General features: G+C 37.7%; 1 protein-coding gene across 4 annotated transcripts in view; it reads right to left on the bottom strand.

Annotated features, from left to right (window-relative positions):
- The window catches only part of dync2h1 (dynein cytoplasmic 2 heavy chain 1), an 80800-nt gene that overhangs the window by 25595 nt on the left and 35925 nt on the right, over positions 1-19280 (bottom strand). For 2 of the 4 annotated variants that reach the window (XM_029518412.1, XM_029518414.1), the window contains 18 exons: positions 18948-19071; positions 18692-18813; positions 18488-18574; positions 18023-18149; positions 16825-16966; positions 16372-16481; positions 15343-15441; positions 13908-14031; positions 12916-13079; positions 12374-12493; positions 10865-10999; positions 9820-9963; positions 8342-8431; positions 5314-5379; positions 5141-5191; positions 4977-5030; positions 4605-4736; positions 4071-4143 (listed from right to left, as the gene is read on the bottom strand). In XM_029518412.1, the coding sequence (XP_029374272.1) occupies positions 4071-4143; positions 4605-4736; positions 4977-5030; positions 5141-5191; positions 5314-5379; positions 8342-8431; positions 9820-9963; positions 10865-10999; positions 12374-12493; positions 12916-13079; positions 13908-14031; positions 15343-15441; positions 16372-16481; positions 16825-16966; positions 18023-18149; positions 18488-18574; positions 18692-18813; positions 18948-19071 (1964 nt within the window). Of the gene's footprint in view, positions 1-4070; positions 4144-4604; positions 4737-4976; positions 5031-5140; positions 5192-5313; positions 5380-8341; positions 8432-9819; positions 9964-10864; positions 11000-12042; positions 12149-12373; positions 12494-12915; positions 13080-13907; positions 14032-15342; positions 15442-16348; positions 16482-16824; positions 16967-18022; positions 18150-18487; positions 18575-18691; positions 18814-18947; positions 19072-19280 lie in introns of those variants that run through there. The other 2 variants (XM_029518413.1, XM_029518415.1) reach the window with 2 other exon arrangements.

The following is a 19280-nucleotide window of genomic DNA, read 5'->3' as shown; positions in this document are numbered from 1 at the left end:
GTGAGTATACACTATCTGTGTGTGGTTGTGTTCACCCAGGCATGCCTGTGCGACTGAGTAGTGCCCAGGCCTGGACTGGGGGGATTGAGTGAGATTAGGTTTAAGAGGATTACAGACCATGCCTCATTAGAATACTGATTCACTGCCAAAAACACATACACATACCCACAAAATCTTCTTCTCCCCTGTCCTTTTTTATTTTTATCTGTCTGTCTCTCTTGCTCTTTCATTCAGACACACAAATACATCTCACACACTTGTACATACACAACAACTTCAACATCAGGTTCAGCTTGTGTTGAGCAGTGTGGAGACCCTCTCTCTTTATCGTGGTATACTAAGTGGGTGTTTTACTACAACTGCCCACAGACAAAGAAGAAAAACGTGAAGACGTGACCTTGTTCTTTAAAGGAATTTGGTCAACTGCAGAGACACATACTTTAAAGAATAAGGAATACAGAAGACAGATGGGCTCTGAGCCACAAGCTCTGGAATACAGATGATAATATACAACAAATACAAATGCACAGACAAGGTGTCACATATTTGAAGGCGCCTGTATAGTTATTGTGCCACTTGTCAGTAGCTGTTCTGGCATTGTTGCTGCAGTCGGCAGTACGTAACTTTCACATGAGGGCTGTGAGTTGAAGTGGCACCCTGGGCAGATGTTTTTAAAAAATTAACCACGCAACAAAGAGAAAAACAACGCCAAAAGATGCAATAGGGCTCTCACACTGTTTAGTGCTTGGACCCTAATAATGGAACATAACCAGCATGATGGAAATAAAAGAGTCACAATATGGTGCAATATGGTGTCAATAGAGGTGTGCCTCTATTGACAGAAAGATATAGGCTAATAGACACTCAAAATACAGATAAATCCTCATCCTCAATGAGCAGCCATTATTATTAGCTCTCAGGAGCAGCTGCACAAGAGCTGACACTGGTTTTCTGTCAATAAAGCTTCGACGATCAGTAAGAAGCAAGCCAGTCAAAGCACTGTGGCCAACTGAAGTGCTCTCTCCCGTCTGTCTATGTCTTCTTCTCTCTTTCATCTATTTTTGCATCTACCTCCTGTTGCGAAAAATACTAGTTAAAATTACAGTTGATTATTTTCAAAAATATTGGAGAAGAAAACAAGTTAAGCTAGAGATGCAATTGAAATATAATGTTATGTTTGTATGTCCTTGTGAAATCTCAAAAACAAACATACATGCTATTTAAAGTACAGTGCCAGCAGCCCAGATTAATAATTAAAACATAAAGCCTTCCCTACCGCCAAAAACTCTTATATTCTTTGGATTGGTTGGTTTGATTTCTAATAATTACCATAAATAAAGGCATTAATTTGAAATTCAGAGTGTATCATATATGGGATACATACTGCAATGTGTGTGATTCTGTGCTGCAAGTTGACTGTAATCGCAATGAATCATGAAAACTTCTTGCGAATTTATGTACTTTGTACAAAGCAGAGAAAAGTATTTTTGTTATTATTATTTCTTTTGTTGTATTTCTGTCTTATCTGTAGTCGTGCATTTAGTTCAATCTGCACTCTAGTGTCTTTTGACATGGTTACAGGGCTGGGTCATTAAAAAAATAATCTAAATATGATCACAAAGTTCACAGCTTTTTTTTTTTGAGCATGTTGACATAACACATAAATGTGAATAGACTAAATTATATTTCTTTCAATATCTCAAAACCTCTGTGTAGCCTGTTTGTTGTTAGCAATGTAGGCAGTGAGTCAATTTCAAAATCTGAATGTCGGACTTTGTGCCTCACAAAATGAAACAAAACATAACACAACGATGAAGACATGAGGTACATACATGCAACTCTGAACACTGACGTTAAGTACAAAAATGAGAACAGCAGCAGTTTTCATCAAATAAATGCAAATGTCACTGTATGGATGCAGTGCCCCCTATTCCAGTATTGCTAGTGTCTAATACGAAAAGAATGGCACACTTGGACTGAATTGGCTCTTACCAAGTATTCTGGCTCCACTAAACCATATTAACATTCAGTCCCTCATATGCTGATTGTAAAGTATTTCAACAGGCTCACAACATATCGCTTTCTCTGAATGAACGTGATCATGAATGCAAACACCAAAAGTTACTGGTAAGGCAGTAAAAAAGCTATTTGCCAGCTGCCAAAAAACATCAGAGAAGAAACCTTGTATGATATGCATATGGTGTCGCATGCTGACAACCCAAGAGATATTCCCTCATTTGTTTAGATTATCTCATTGAGGAAGTCTATCTCACATGTTAGTTTAAAAGGTGTGTGGTTGGGTTGAAATTCTTGACTGTGAAAGTCATGGCATATGACTGACATATTTTTCATACTCAGGAGGGTATTATCATTAGATCTTTTTCTGGATTTTCTTTTTAAGTGTCACACCTCTATAACTTGCTTGCTGTTATCTGATGACATTACAAATTCACACTGGCTGACTTCGCTGTCAAAAACTATTAGAACAGCACAATGTAAATTCTCTTTTGGGATGGGCCGGCATTAAAATAAGCCTTGAGTTATTGTAAATTTATTTATAAATATTCATATGATAAAGATGCTGATGACCAAAACCGATAGATGTACCAAAGGTTAACACCAGTCATTTTAAAATGCATGTTATGATGCACGTGTTGCATAAAGTACAGTCATATGGTGTGCAGGAACAGAGTAAAGAAAATAGAGAGAGTGAGTTTGTAGTACAAAACTGAACAAACTAAAACTGAAACCTTATGCTGTTTCTTTATGTTATAAATGTTATGCAAGTTATTATTATGGTTGTTAATATCTTCTACAACAGTATATTAGGAAAATCACTTTAACTATTAAGATGAAAACAGAGGGAGATAGAGAGAGAGCTATTTGACAACCCAAACTTTATTGTGCAAGGAACATTTTATACAGGCCACCCGGGATTCCAGGATTTCCAGTTAAGGATTCCAAATATTGCAATCTAATTAATTTTAGCAACTATTAACTAATAGGAATTCATGTCTTTTTTTTTTTTTATTTGGCAGGTTTAATTATCTGTAAACGTACTTACAAACAACACATATTGTACATAGAAATCGTGTTAGTATGGGAAAGAGAGAGGTTTGTGTATACATGTGTGGTATGCATGAGTATACTGCATTTACACAACAATGGCGTTCTCACATCTCAAAAACCACACTGCTGATTAAAAGTGTGGTTCAGAAGGCAAGCCTGAAGGCCTTGTCTGAGAGATTTTTGCCAGAATGGGGCATGAAGGCAGAAGGTGCTTGTGAAAAACAAAGAGTGTTTCTAAAGCATCTTTTCACAGCAAAATGAGTGTCAAGGTAAAGTATTTAGAAAAAAGGATAAAAGGGATCTAGTCACTGTGATGTTCACAGCTAATTATTCAGTAAAGTCTTGCTCAAATTCAGAAGAGAACGGTTTAATCAAAAGAAACACATATAAAAATGATTTTTTCAACAGCTTATCATAACTGTCTTCATTTACACAAAACACAGCTTCACAATTTTAACCCAGTTTCCGCTAAATAAGCAGCAGAGGCACTTGTGAGCGGTATCTATGCAACGACAGCAGTTTTCTACTTTCTACTTTCCTGGGTCGTCTCATTCATTTGTACATCATTTGTGCATATTTACTCTTTTTGTGCAAACTTAAGTTATTACTTATCTTTGCCAAATTCCTTTTGTATGTTATATATGAATTTGGTTATATTTAAATTTTAAAGCTTCCGAAAGAAGGTTTGTAATATAAATAAGCTTCTTTGACGTTTATCCTTATACCTATCTTGACAATTGTCAACAAGTCTTGGGAAAGGATCTTAGATTTTTAGAAGATATAGGAACAGTATTTACAACAATTAAGAGGGCATTTTAAAATGTTTAGCCTTTTTCAAAAATTACAATTTATTGATTTATTTAAATATGGGTCTTAAGGAAATAGTGCTGAGGAAAATACTACAACTACTACTAGTACTGAGTTCTTTTACTCTCAACATCTACAATATACTTACGCACAACCGATTAATAAAAAAAAAATCCTTAATATGAACCACTTACCCAGGGCCTGGGAGGCAAATGCTGCCATGGCGCTCTGTAGTCGGTCTGGTCTTATTGCTTGAACCAATAACAGCTGATGAAAGGGGAGAGAAAGGAAATAAAGATGAAACTGACAAAGAGAGATAGAAACTATTAATATTAAACTATTAAACTATTAATTTAAACTTTCTAGAGGTCTACAACAAAAATTAAAATGAAATATCACAATGTCAAAACATTGTTCATGTTTTGACATAAGGCTAACTAAATCTCTACTTAATCTTAACCCAAAATTTGATAGGGTGTGATAAAATCAAATGGTTTTACTTTATTTTTTAACTATGCTGAATATTTAGAGAATGTGCTCTATTTAATTACATTATTTGTATAAAAATAAGAAAAGAACTAGAAGATATCTGGGCATCTATATTTGGATGTACATCCAATCTTTTGGCTAAAAATACATATTTTGTGGCAAAGGTAGGACATTTTATGTAAATGATTTAGGTTGTTAAATTACGCTGCTAAAATGACTGGTTTTGATTGAAAGCTGACCTGCTGGAAGGGAGTAATCTTCTTGGCAATGGAGGATGGGAGTTCCTGTTCACACTGCAAGCTCTGTGAGAAGGACAGCCAAAGGTCTGAGTCACTCAAACACAGAGACTGATAGAGGCCTGGGAACGTAGCCTGTAAGAGAAATATAGACCACTGTAAATGACAGAGCAATAAATAAAGTTAGATGCAATTTTATCTTATCTTATCTTATCTTCCATTAAGGGATGCATCATTGAACTTTTATTTTTTATGTCTACTGGATGAATAACATTCTGCTATCAAAATACCTGCTTTCATTATTCTGTAACTACTGTGCTTTTGCCATACATTGCATTTTCAGATGCTTAATCACTGAACATAGCAGGTGTTTACTTTAAAAATGGCTACTGCTCCATGTCTCTCCACATCAATCCAAGAGGGAAACTCCTGCAATGAGAGAAGAGTCAAAAGTCAAAGACTGAATATGATTTTTTTTTTTTCATTTTGGAAAAAAAAAAAAAAAAAAAAGAAAACAAAATAAAAAGCTATGCTCTTGCCTCTTTCTTAAATATTTCTCCCACAATGGATCCAGTGAAAACTTCCCATTCCTGCAGCAAAAAGTGGGTGAGTTGGTATTTGGTAAGTCTAAATAATGTGTTCATATCTAATTTGTCATTCATGTCAGCATTAATGCTATACTTAAAATGCAAATCAAAAAAACAACACTCACCTTTTCTTGGAAGAACTCAGGATATATGCCTTTCACAAAGTGTATAGCAAACATCAGCTGGTCAGCCTAAGGCAGAGAGAAGACAGAGAGATACATACAAAGATGTTAAACATGATGCCGCATACATTACCAGTTCAAGCCCCAAATACAAACAAGTCAAAACTTTAGCATCTCATCCACACTCAGGGCCAACACATTCATATTTCCAGTGCACATGAATTGGCTCAGCGTTCACAGCTTGTGAAGGGTTGCTACAGCCTGAGGATTTCAAGAACATTCCTAAATACTGTCTTTCTTTAAGTCACTCTCACTCTCTTTCACATTTGCTGGTTAAATTTGAGAAGACATAGAAACAAAAACCGGTAATCAAAACTTTGAAAAGAAACATAAAGATACTGAGCAAGAAACTGCAGTGGGTACATAAACTATATGACGAGAAGCAGAAAGAAAGCAGCAAGAAAGACTGCAGACAGTATGTATACACAAATTAGCATACAATTACATACTTACCAGACAACCCCTCCTCTCATTCAGTTTTATTTTTATCCTAATAAGGCTTCTAAACATGAAAAGCTTCTAAAATAATACAGTTAATTACAGACTAGACTAGTACAAAGTAAAATGTACTTTTCGTTACATGCGTGACATTCAAAACATTATACTGTCTTATTCCTCTTCAAAGTTGAAGTATGCATTAATGCTGATCTCCTGACACTTTTTAAAACAAAAGCATTAACACAATGCATAGTCATCAACTGCAGCTAAATATTCACATTGAAATATAGTCACACTACTTCTATGCTAGTTATGCATGTTTTATGTTAATCTGATTTTATGTACTTAACTTCTGGGTTTCAATGGCATCCAAATTTGAAGGAGAATATAATTCGGAAATACTCTGGTGTTCTGTAAAGTGGCAGTAAGTCAAATACCTGTATTAATCTAATCAGTCTGTCTGAATTTATTGTTACCAGATGTGGGCATTGTTGCTGAAAAATCATTTGATCAACCTGAAGGACAAATGTGCATATTAAAATATTCTAAATTCTAGATATTCACAAACCTTCCCAACACATTTTTTTGTTGTACTTTTATTAACAACTGTAGAGCCAGCTTAAGCTGTAGTGAGGGTAACCTTCAGGTTACATTTGGACCAGAGCTATACACTGAACTGTACACTGAGCTGTACACTCAATGCTACCGCATTTATGGTACATCTCTTGATCTGATGTCTGAATAATTTAAACCAAGCTACCAAATATAAAATCCATCTACCGAAGTGACAGTGGTTACAGTTCAACTGAGAGCACCAAGAAATGTGATATGACCAAAAAAGTAGAATGGCACAATATCCTATTTCGTGTTGATGTGTTGTTGTCTGTATCTTTGTGTTTTTTGAGTGTGTCCATATATGTCTCACAGAAAAATGAAGCAGACAGAGGGCAATGAGGATGAAAGTGTGTGAGTGTACGTGCGAACCCCTGTCATACTGACAATGACAGGGAAGGAACCTCAGTAGACAGTGCAACCTGGAATATGTCACACTCCAGCACATCAACACGGTTCAAACCACCGCATGCACACAAGAGATGCCTCCAGATCTTCACACACAGTTAACCTCCTGAATGCTTGTACTTTCCACCCCACCACACAGACATACAGAGACCTGACATCGCAAGTGTTTGTAGGTAGTCATCAGTGGACAATCAACACGCAAATATGCAATCTTGTTGATTGCCATATTTGATGGTTCACTATTTTAATGCTCGTAAAATATAACCCCTAAGTCAGTGTATAAAAATAGATGACAAAGACTAGATACTGTTACATTTGAATGGCTTATTTTGTCGGTAAAGTTACAACCTCAGGTCATTGTGTGGCTAGACTATATACACACTACCTTACTCTGTCTGTAATGTAAGGACTATAAAGGTCAAATAATAAGCTTGACAAGTTTACACATGCCCCCCAGATAAAATAATAACTATAATATATAATAAAACAAAAACAAACTGTAGAACCTGTTCAGAGGTTTAGCAGTCAATATTTGCTTTGCTGTATCTGGCCATGTTGGATCAATACCTTATTAAGGTGAATCAGTTGTGCTTTTGGTTGAATTTAACACAGACTAATAGTGTGAATGCCTTCTACTGCCCTAACAAAAAAAACAGCTATTCCAAAAGTACAGGGAGGTCCATTCATTTTTTTTCCCACAAAGATGTATATCATGATGCTTCCTAATCTCGATTCCCCTTTCCTCTCTAATTACCCCGTACTTTCTTCTCTCATCATCCTGCACTCATTTTTGTTCTGTCTCACACATTATCCACCTTTATCTTTTCATTGGATGCCTTCTTCCACCTCTCTCCCTTTCTCCCTGCAGTTATCTCTTGGTAACACAGATGGGGTGTTGACAGGATCACTGATAATGTAGTCCAGTGTTTCCTCTCTGCTAATAACTCGGCTGCTGCTGTCTGTTGTGTGTGTGTGTGTGTGTGCGTGCGTTTTTGCTTGTGTGCAAGTGTTGCATAGATCCTGTACATGTGGTCAGCAATTAAAAGCCACCCTAGTAGTTCCCTCATCATACAGACAGTAGATACACATAGACAAACAGACGCATGCACGCACACAAGCACACAATAAGGCCAGAGAAATTAAATTTTCTGCTTACTGTGTGATCGATGCTAATGATTGCTGTGTTAGTCAATATTTGACACACTATCAGTGCGTTAATGGCAGGGGTTTGATGGTATTCGTGTATAACTGTGTGTGTTTGACTGTGTATTTGAGCTAAGCAATCAATAAAAATACTATTGTGCTAGTAGTCACAGTTCACAGTTGTGAAGTACGGAAATTCAAATTGTTTAGCCTTTCAGGAGTAGAGTACAACAACCCTGGTGACTAGTTAACAGACTAGACTTAAAACTCACTTTGCATCATGATCAGCTGTTAAACTAGATAATGCAAATTGGGATAACAGTGAGGAAAAATGGTTTGATTGAGTAAAACAGGAAGATAAGTGCATTACCTTGAAAAGTGACCTGCAGACATACTCATACACCATATTCCTTAAGCTCGCCTCCAAAGCAGCAATCCTGGCCTCAGTATTGTCGACTTCCTAAAATGTACACACACGCACACACACACGTACAGACAGTTAGTGAGATAAAAGACCAATAAATTGGGTGAGATGATAGACTGAGAGATATCCTGTCACTATATAGATTCAGAGGGTTACTTCCCAGCCTTTATTAATATGAAATAGTCAAATTGCACATTTTGTGTACTTTGGTGTAGCTAAATTGGTTCTAGTTACAGACATGGCAATAGAATTAACTAATTAGCATGACTGTAAATCCAAGAGAAATGGGGTAAATTGACCCGAAAAGCAAGATTCCACATTGATTCCTCCATTGGGCTTGATCTCTAAGATTCTCTTCCAAGTGTCCACCTAAAGCACCGATGTCTATTGTGTGGCAGTCAACACTTCGTGAATGCAGTACCTTGCTATATATGTGTGTGTGTGTGTGTGTGTGTGTGCGTGTGTTAATGTGTTAATGTGTAAGTGAACACTGTTCAGTGTGTTTTGTTTGATGTGTGAGCTTAAAATTCTCTTCCAAATCTCAGGAACCATCTGGAGCTCATGGCAAATTAAACTTGCACATTCATACAACAACAAACCAAAAGACACAAAAGGGACAGAGAGTCCATGAATTAATGCTGTATTCTGTGCATACAGAAGGTTTGTGGACATGAATGTGTCCACAAACCTACCTATACAAACACACACACAAACATATAACAATGGTGACCAGCTGCTGCCTGGTGACATTCTTGGATAACAGCACTGGCTCTAACAATCCACACAGGATTTGGGGAATTAGTGCTCAATCTTTCAACCCAGTGGCTGTGTGTGTGTGTCTATATGTGTGCATTTTGGTGATCAGACAGTGTTTAGGGCTCAGATGGATAACAGCAGTGTGATAGAGAGTCTATGATGTTCTTCAGCTGCACAGGTCAGATTAAGATAAACTCGCAGAAGGCAACAAAACTACAGTGAAGTAAATAAAAATGACTTCAAGTGAAGCAGTCATTTAAAATTATGTAAGTCAAGTAATTTGAATTAAAATCAGTTTAAAGTCAATCAATTGTGCTTAGTGAGTTTTTTTCTTCCAACTCTTCGAGCAATGAATAATGCCAGCATATAACCTTTTTAAGGAAAAGGTCAACATTTTGCCAGACCAAGTAACAGTCTGCAAGGGTTGAAAAGCTTACTGGGCTTCTTAGTTTTGCTGAAATACGTGTCCAGCTCCTGGGGGTAGCCTTATTGTCAACAAACAAAAAGTGCATAAGCTCGTCCATAGAAATATTTCTTTATGATATAATACTATCAGATAATATGATATAGTGTTTACATACATTCCAATTTAAACCCCACTCCTATTTTTTTAATTTTTCAAAGTAAACATGTTGAGCCATTACTACAAAGCAGTAGTCAACAGTCACCTTTTTGGCCTGAAGAGCCCTTTGGAAGAGGCGCAGAAAAGAAGCAAGGCTGAAGCGGTACATGTTGTTGATCTTTGACAGGTCTGTGATGACAAAATACATCTTGCTAGCACTCTCTGCAAGAGGCAGGTAGGCGTCCCGCTCCTACAATAAAGATAAATAAATGAGGAGAAAGAAATAGGAAAACCATAAACAAGAGGGGAAAAAAATTAAAATGGGAGAGAACCAAACCAATAAGCAGCAGAAATATGTAAAGTGCATTCTATTAAAATGAAAAGCAGCAGAAAAGTAGAGTAGAAAATATTTATTACAATCGATACTGGAAGAATTGGGACAGATAAATGGAGGTAGACAGCATCAGGTGTGACGAAAATGTGAGAAAAGGAGACGGAGAAAGACAGGAATGGCAGAAAAATAATACAATGAAAACAACTAACAGAAATGTACCAAAACAGTTCTGGTGTGACAGTGCACCCTGGAGGACAGTTATGTAATGCATCTATGGAATGGTCTTCACATCTTAAAACTGATTGCAGAAGTATGTGTGATGGATTTGTTTACTTGTAGGCCTTTAGATAACTGCCTAACTTTTCAATTTCAGCAAGTAAGTCTAGGCCTGAATGTAAGGCCTGAATGTCTCTGTCTGTATTTCTCTGCCACGAGCCTCTCTTCCTTCCTCTTTCCTTGTCTCTGCTGTACTCTGCCTGTCACAGCCTCAATCTCCATGTCCTCTCTTGTTCTCCCTTATCGGTAAGGTAGAAGAATATAATAGTTGATATGAAGGTAAGTAACTAAAACAGCTTCCAAACTTCCTATGTTTTAGACCATGTGAGAGAAAGTATCTCGAGTCGTGCAAGTATTTTTGAAAGCCACTGAGAACAGCTTACCACATAAACATCATCTATGCTTCTGGTGATCAGTACTAAAAATTTGATGAATCACATGGTGGGTGCAGTGAGATACATACGTAATGCCATCATTAACTTTTTGGAAAATTTTGTCAGTATGTCTGTGTGAGTGTGCAGCTGTGCCTGATGCACATTACCTGGTCCAGAGACGCCTGCAGCCTGTGTGATTCCAGTAGTGACTTCTGGATAAGGGCACTGCTTGCCTTGGTCTGGTTCAGACTGTCTATCAGCTCCCTATTTTCCAGAATATTACCCTGAGCTGTAGCCAGGGTCTGAAATGGAAATATCACAGACAGATAGACAGATAGACACAACAATCGACAAACGTGAAAAGAGCTGGGGGAATTTATTCACAAGTGTTAGGAGCGTTTTGTATTGGTCATTTGGCTGAAGTCTGTGATCTGATAAAAGTTAAAGGAGCAAAAGATGTCATTTTATAATAGCCTGACATTTATCATTTCCTATTTCAGTTTTTCATTGAGAGCCACAAGTCCCTTGCTTTATCTTGTGGAATCTATTTTCTGAGAGGAACTGATAAAATGTATTCAAATAAATTCAAATAAAATAGATGAGAAAGCAGCAGAGCATGGAAATGTCAAGTCGAATACGCTCCTACAATTCTAAAATAATTATATGTCTAGTACCAATGGAGCACTGACATCCTGCTCTTGGCACTATGGACAGTGTTCACAAAAAATATCAATATCAATAGGTTGAAAGTCTGTGTGTCACAATGTACATCAATCCTGTGTGCATGGTATGCAAAGTGTTTATGCATTTAGCGCTCCAATTTTTTGCCTAAAAGTGCAAGAATCCCCAGCAAAATTTTTGGACAGTAAAAACTGATTGTTTTGGCAAAATCTCATTAATGTTTATATAAAATGACATAACATCTGTCGACAAAGTTCTGCTTAGGTGTTTGAGGGGAATGCAAAATAAAAGAAATGCAGTGCAAGCAAGTACATGATTTTACTCCTGTTAACATCCCATTCCATTCAAATCCAAAGTCTTCCTTAACTTTTAATAGGATATGCACAGGGATACATTTTCATTGGAGACCTGGTTGTCACATTAATAATTGGATATAAATTGACATAACCTAAAATTATAACTGACAGCTACTTAGAGGCATGCAGATTAACTTTTAGAGGTGCATAATGGTCCCATTAGCACATGTTTGATCCATCATAAAGTCATAAAATAGCAAAAAGCAATAGATTGCTTTTAGTACACAGTTCCATAAATTCGACAAATAAATACTTTATCAAACACATTTGAGTGTCTTCACGGGATGGAAACCAGTGACAGGTAACATCCTGGTTGCACTGCAAGCATCTCCTTGTACCTTGCTTGTCCATATTGTCTTATTTTGTTTCCTACAGCCTCCTCAGGCCATCAATGAGCGTAAACAACACTAAGATCTGCAGTGCAGAAATGAGCAAAAGAGATAAGACGGTTATTCTGAATTGATTTTTTCAAGAATGATGATGAATGAGTGTGATGATGGTATATTGGAGGTTATTATCACTGGGGTATTTATTACATACAAATAAATGGGGCAGCATGTTATTCTTAACAATATGCTTTTTACACCAAAATGTAGAATTGTTCTCCATTTGTACCCAAGCTTTAAAATGTACATGTACCTCTAACAGTGATTCCTCCAGCTGAGCCAGTTGTATTTTCTTGTCTTCTTCTTGTTGTAACAATCTTGTTTTCTCAGTCTCCAATTCTGGTTTCTCCTGTTGGATGGTCAGGGCCAGCAGCTAGTGCACAGATACACGATATAAACAAATTGGCAGGTGTGCAGACAGTACAGTATTGTATACTCTACTTTATGTTACTGCAATATTCCACTATACAAGCATTTGTTCCATATGCATTTTGTTGTGAAGAATTTAAATGCATTTGAGTTGAGTTAAATAGCCAGATGAAAGTATATATCTGCAGTATATCTGAAGTTACAGTCATTCTAAGAGTAGGGAAAACACAGCTATTTGAAATATATTCTTTCATTAAAAAAAACAAAACAAAACATCACCTCAGACTTTGGCTATTGCTATTTAACACTCAAAAACTAAACATAGATTCACAAAGATACAATTTACTGCTGATTTACTGCACATTTAATTGGATTGTTCATGTGAGCATGTGATGTCCTGTTGCTGCTCTGGGCAACATAGGTTACCTGTCCTCGCAAACCTGCCCTGGTTGTAGTGAAGTTGACCTCTGTAACCACGGAAACAGCATCAGGGGGGATGAAGGGAGTGGGATTCCGTGTTGCCAGGAAGAGGCGGAAGTCCTCGTTGTAATCTATTACCTTGTCTCCTATCTGAATCACATATCTAGGACCTGTGCATGTGTATGTGTGTCAATGAATAAAGACAGAAAGTAACTGTTAACATGCTGTATCATACAGAGGTGTGTATTTGTTTTTAATAAGCACTTTAATTCCTTTCTTGATCTTTTTATATTCTCAGTCTGCGCACCTCTCTGTCTTTCAGATGTCTGCAATGCAGTCCTGTCATGCTTTTGCCTTGCCTCTTTTTTCATGCCCAACCAACACCACTTTCTTCAAGTGGATAGCTTGCCATTTCTGACGCTTTCACTATTTCCCATCTTTCCAATTCTGCTTCCAATACTGCCACCTCTCCAAGGATGACTCAGAGTCATGAATCATCATTTTCACAGGCATACTCTGGACTAATTTCCTGATATGTGATTGGTAGTTTTAAGTAGCTTTGCGGTAATAATGGTGTAACTAATTGAATTTCTTCTTCAGGTGTCTGAATTTATCCACCAGCTTATTTGTTTGCAATTTAATGAATCTGTAACCCCCCCCCCCTCCCCAATTACAGCCATTAAAAATTCCTCCTCATGAGTTGACTTGGTTCAAGTTATAGTATGCCATTGTCATTTTCTATACCCCGGCAACAACTGCAATGTTATTGATATACAGCAATATTAGTCACAGTGATTTATTGTATTTTGGGGGAAAATATCTTGGAATTCTTGTCTGTGCTAAAAAACTCTCACTCTGTATGTACATGATACATTAAATATAAATGTATAAAATGATCAATCAAGTTTTGGTAATAAACCTTAAAATAGAATTTCACTTTAGTTTAGGAAAAGTAACTGCTTTTCTACATCTTTCCATTTGAATGAGCGTGGTGTTACCTTGTGCTATGAGTTCCCTTCTCAGCAGTGGGTAGAGGACAGGTTCAACTCCATCTACCTCTTGGATGATAAGAGTTTTTCCAAATCTGACTGCCAGCTCCAGAGATGTCATGAAGTTACTATCCTTTTGAGATCAGGCACAAAGACACATAATTGTAAAAATGACTTTTGTTTGTGGAAACATATGTTAATATCACTAATATCGGCAGGAACGATTAGAATCTAAAACTAGTTGCTGATTATATAATTTTGTTTTGTGTGAAAATATGGGAATTACAAAAAAAAAAAATCAAGATTGAACATTGAACCTTGGAAAAAATAAGTCAGTAGCACTGACTGCAGGCAGGGAGAAGCCCCCAAGAGCAGCAGCACAGAAGCTGAGCAATGTGCTACTGAGGATGGAATCACTTACAAAAAACGTTTTCCTACACATAAATGCACCTAAACTACTGTCTGACTCAAAGCTGATCTGCACAGTAATAAAGGTAGTTGTGTGTAGTAAGACACCAGTTGAACAATTAACAAATGGAAAATAAAGTTCACTTTCACTGATATTATCATACATTGTTACTGCTGTGGACATGCTTTTAAGTTGCCTTTGTGGATGGCGTCAACCACAGCAACACATTTCATGGCTTCTGTGCAGGTGCTGCTTCTCTAAACTGGCATTTCTGGCTATTCGTAATAACTCTTTCTTGATGGACACACTAAGGGTCAAGGACAGTTGTGGTCAGATCACACTTCAATCACTATTTCAGACCACATACATATTCTTTTCAATTGTATTTACAGTTGTACATGGTGCCACACTAATTTAACATGGCACATGTATCTAGTCCAGTTCCAGTACCTATCCTGGGCCTGGAAAGAGTAGTGACAAGAGTAGGACAGCAAATGCAGGGGCTTTATAAAACAATAGACACACACAATGTAAAGCAATCAAATTAAAATACTTCTTTAACAGTGCCATAAAGAATCCCAATTATTCAGGTAGTAACTGGTAATTAGTAAGTAATAAGTAAGAAATAATCTTGATTGCTGAAATCAAATAATTAGTTTAAGTCAGCAACAGCACAGAGTGAAGTGAAACAAGGCTTTTACATGTACTCTTTCAAAGAGCAACTAAATGATGAGGGAATACTAACAGAGAAAATGTATAACAAGTGTGCCTTTAAATTTCATTCATCTTCTACCCCTTATCTGTTTCTGGGTCATGGGGGGTGTTGAAGCCAATCCCAATCTCACGCCGGGCGAGGGCAGGGTACACCCTGGACATGTCAAGAAGTCCATCACAGGGCCAACACACAGAGACAAACAGAGAAAACTGAACCTGCAACCTTCCCGCCATGCTGCTTGCCTGTGAAATGACTTTGTAAATTCCAAAAAACAGTTATTGACCTATTCTTTGTGCTCATTAAGGTGTTTGTGTGTTTACCTGCTGGTTGACAACTTCTAGTTTGTGGTGTTTCAGATGTGTACATAGCCACTCAGTTGCTCGGGACGACGGATCGATCAGGAAGGGACAGGCGACACTCTGAATTTAATGCAATGACAAACAACTATGTATCAGGTAACATTGATTGGGGCTAGTTTTATTTTGGAGGTTCAGCTACAGAGGAAAAAGAGTTTTGGATGTGTGTGTGTGTGTGTGGACTTTGTCCTTTGTCACTGCTTTCATGCTTACTGAACACTTTCACTCTGATGCCAGACAAAAGAATCAGTCTTCCCACTTTATTCTTCATCTATTTTATGATCTCTTGCTCATGAATTCTCTGAGTGTAGTTTTTTACAGACAAGTATCACTGAAGGGATTTGTCAAAGTTGTAATTTTCCAAATAATCTTTGAGGACCAATAGAAAAAAGGTTAATTGACAGTTGTCCTCAAAGTAAGCCAAAACATCAGTTTAACACACAGCCAAACTCACTTAATATTGTCTGTGTACCATAACATCACTGCTCCCATTTTTTTTGCCCTTGACATCAGTGTATAAGCTAGTGTAAATACGACACACACATACACACATATATAGTACCAAAAGAGAGCCTACAGTAAACTAGGAGGAGGTGAGGGCTTTAAGGACATATAATGAATCAACTTCTTACCCGCACCTTGAGAGAATTAATCTGAAGGCAGCAATAGCAAAATGACACACAATCACAATACAGACAGATGGAGGATGTTATGAGAACATAATTGTTGATACAATATTCTTGATAATATGAAGACTAATTGTAACAAGTTTACTTTGTCATGACATTGTTATTAAACATTGTTTTTAAAACTTGTGATAAGTTAAAAACTTCCACCTCAACAAAGGGACACAAATTTGATGTTTCATTTGTCAATTGCTTGAATATCATACATCATGTCATCCCAAAAAACAAAAACATAGCAGCAATATGTAGACATGTACAAATAAAATAGATGAATATACATTAACCTAAGGGTAAACTGATGTCTGACCTGTAGTATGATCAGTGCATTCTCCATGGAGAGGTCATCAGAAGGCAGCCCTTGGCTCTTCCAGATCAACTGCTCACTCTCCGAGGACAGGAATGACCGCAGGTCAAACTCTGATCCAAATGCAGATGACACAAGGGCACATGCTTATTTTGTGTGTGTGTGTAAACATAGTACTTGTTAGTTTACTAACTATTAATGAAAAGTTGCTTTGTGATTAAGGTATTAAAGAGAAAACTTTCAATTAGGTTAAGGTTCAGTAGTTGCTTTGGTGTTAACTGTGGACTTGGGAGTTACAGGTGACCATTTGAAAACCTTTTACCCTCATATTTTTTAATCAACACTTATTTTTAGATCTTGCAAGAATTATATAAAAACACTGTGCTGTGCATTTTGGTTATGGTTAGAAGTAGGTAGGCTGTTTAGTATGGGAGTGAACATATATAATATATTTACTCTGCAGTCTAGATTGAACCATCCATTTCTCCAGACACTGTTTTCTTTGGTCTTCGGGAGCTGCAGACAGATACGTGATGAAGGCTGCAGCAAGAATGGCCCTCATAGGAAGCGTATCCAACTCATTCTTTATATCTGACATCTGATTGAAAGAGAGACACAGATAGAAAAGGAAAACCCAAGACAGATGAGGAGGAGGGGTAGACAGACAGGCAGATGATTTGGAGAAGAAATGGATGATAAGCATAAGATAAGAAAGAGAAGGGCAGCGTCAGGATTGTGACAAATCAGTAGGATGGATGTAAAGAGAGGCAGGAATGAGAGATGGGAAAAATTGAGAAAATAGAGGGAAAAGTTAATCCATGTAGGTATAACATGTAACTCCTTATCCCCGTCAAACGGATGTACTGAAACTTAAATTATTGACCTGAATGACAAGAATGTCTACACCAGATAAAAGCGAGCTAAAATGCAGGAGTATGCTTCAAATGATGATATGATGTGACATCATGGCAGTGGTTTCTCTGTAGACCAGTTCCATGCTAGTGGATAACAAACGGACGCCCATTGTGATCCAGCCATGACCCACTGGCCACACTTTCAGGTTTTCAAGACGATATAATCTGGCGTTTAGTGTAATAATGTTATCAAACATCCTGCCACCGCCTTAACTGCAACTCAGAACTTTAAATTTAATCCTGTCCATTTCTGGTCTAGCTATACTGTAGCTGTGTAATCTGTTAATACGGTTTCCTCCCCTGAAACAGAGGCATTGACATATAGAGAACTACAGCTACTGCATATTGTGCAGGAACAGTGTTTATGTGGACGCAAACGTGCATGTGGGAGAATATGGAGATACGTGAGTAGAGAGAAAACTGGCTCTTTGGTACCAGCCTTGAGGAAGGCAATGAGTGCGAGAGTGTGTGTGTGTGTGTGTCAGGAAGAGATTGAGTGTTTTAATTAAGGTGCAGACAGATGCTGTAGAGAGGAGTAAAAACAGCCCAAAGGGACCCAAGACAGCAGGATTCATCCCCCCTTCCACACTCACACTCAAATGCACACTCATGCATATACACATGTACACACACAAACACACCTCCTGTTGCTCTTACATGCTAAATGAGCCCCTTTCTGAGCAAATGTGTCTAACTTCCCATACCAATACGCACATCAGCATACTCATACATCAAACTACCTGTGTGTTCCACCGTGTGTGTTCTCCGTCCAGTTGTGATATGAGCTGTTGGGCAGCAGAAATGATATCTTGGGCTTTCGACACCTCAGCCTCAAGCTTAGCTGCCTCTGCAGTATGACACTGAAACCTGGAAAAGGTAGGATCAGTGAAAATTTGAGCGGTACTGTGATATTGTTTAACTTACCAATAATAGACCGAATAGGAAGTATAACCTAAGATCTTAGAAGAACAGTCCATGTTCAGTTCAGGAGGGACTGCCACCAGTAAAATATCTTTTAGTGCAGCTCACGTAGATAAGAAATAACTGTGTAAACACTGATCGATAGGAAGACAGAAGACAGAACAAATGTCTGAAGAGATTAAAGGTGACTACTGTAGTTGGAGGAAAGGGCACACAGGCCTAGAAGACTCTTGGGTGAAGTTAAAAGGGCCGGAAAATTTTATGACGGGTGGGGGGACACATACTTCTCTTTCAGTTCGCTAACTTTGGCTCCAACAGAGTTGAGCTGGTCCTCTAGCTTATTCTTCCTACTCTCCGTTTTCTTGAGGTTTCTGGACACAGAGACACACAAAAAGCACAAAGTCTCATGTATGTTTAACATGGAATTATAAGTTCCCATAACAAAGCCGGATATATAGCTTATGACTCAGGTGTTTTCTGGTTCTTACTCCAGCAGTCGGCCCTGCTCTCTCTCCAGTGGCTCTATCCTCTCTAGGACACGGGAGTATTGCACGTTGGCTGTGACCCAGGCAGCCAGAGGAGCAGCTGCTGCACTTGCACGCTTAGCATTCTGAACAAAGCGACAACAGCATTTTAAGTCAGAAATTACTCAGTTAAAACCATAGCTCCTATATGATATTTAGAAGAAAAAAAAAATCACCAATCAAACATCTAACTCCTTTTCTTTTGCTATAGTTATCTGACCTTGGGGTCAAAAGAGGCCTTGTTCCTGTTAAGTAGCTCTTCTACACTCTGACGAATCTCAGGGGTGATGTTCCTGGCTTCGAAGGTAGCTATGTCCTCCCTCACACCACGCTTAGCCAAAAAGCTAGCAAAAGAGAAGATTTTTAGATGAAAAAGAGAGAAACACAGAACAAATATTGTGTGTGAGTTTGATGTTATTTTCTGGCAATAAAGCACATTTTTAAGAATTGAACACCAGAGAGATAAAATAAAGAAACAATGTATCCAGAAATAATAAGGTTAATCCTATCTTTGCACATTTATGAGAATTGTTTACATTTATTTAATTCTTAC

Source organism: Echeneis naucrates, chromosome 13 (assembly GCF_900963305.1).
Source record: "Echeneis naucrates chromosome 13, fEcheNa1.1, whole genome shotgun sequence".
Taxonomy (NCBI): Eukaryota; Metazoa; Chordata; class Actinopteri; order Carangiformes; family Echeneidae; genus Echeneis; species Echeneis naucrates.
The sequence above is the reverse complement of the archived record's forward strand: the minus strand, read 5'-3'. Positions and strand labels throughout refer to the sequence as shown.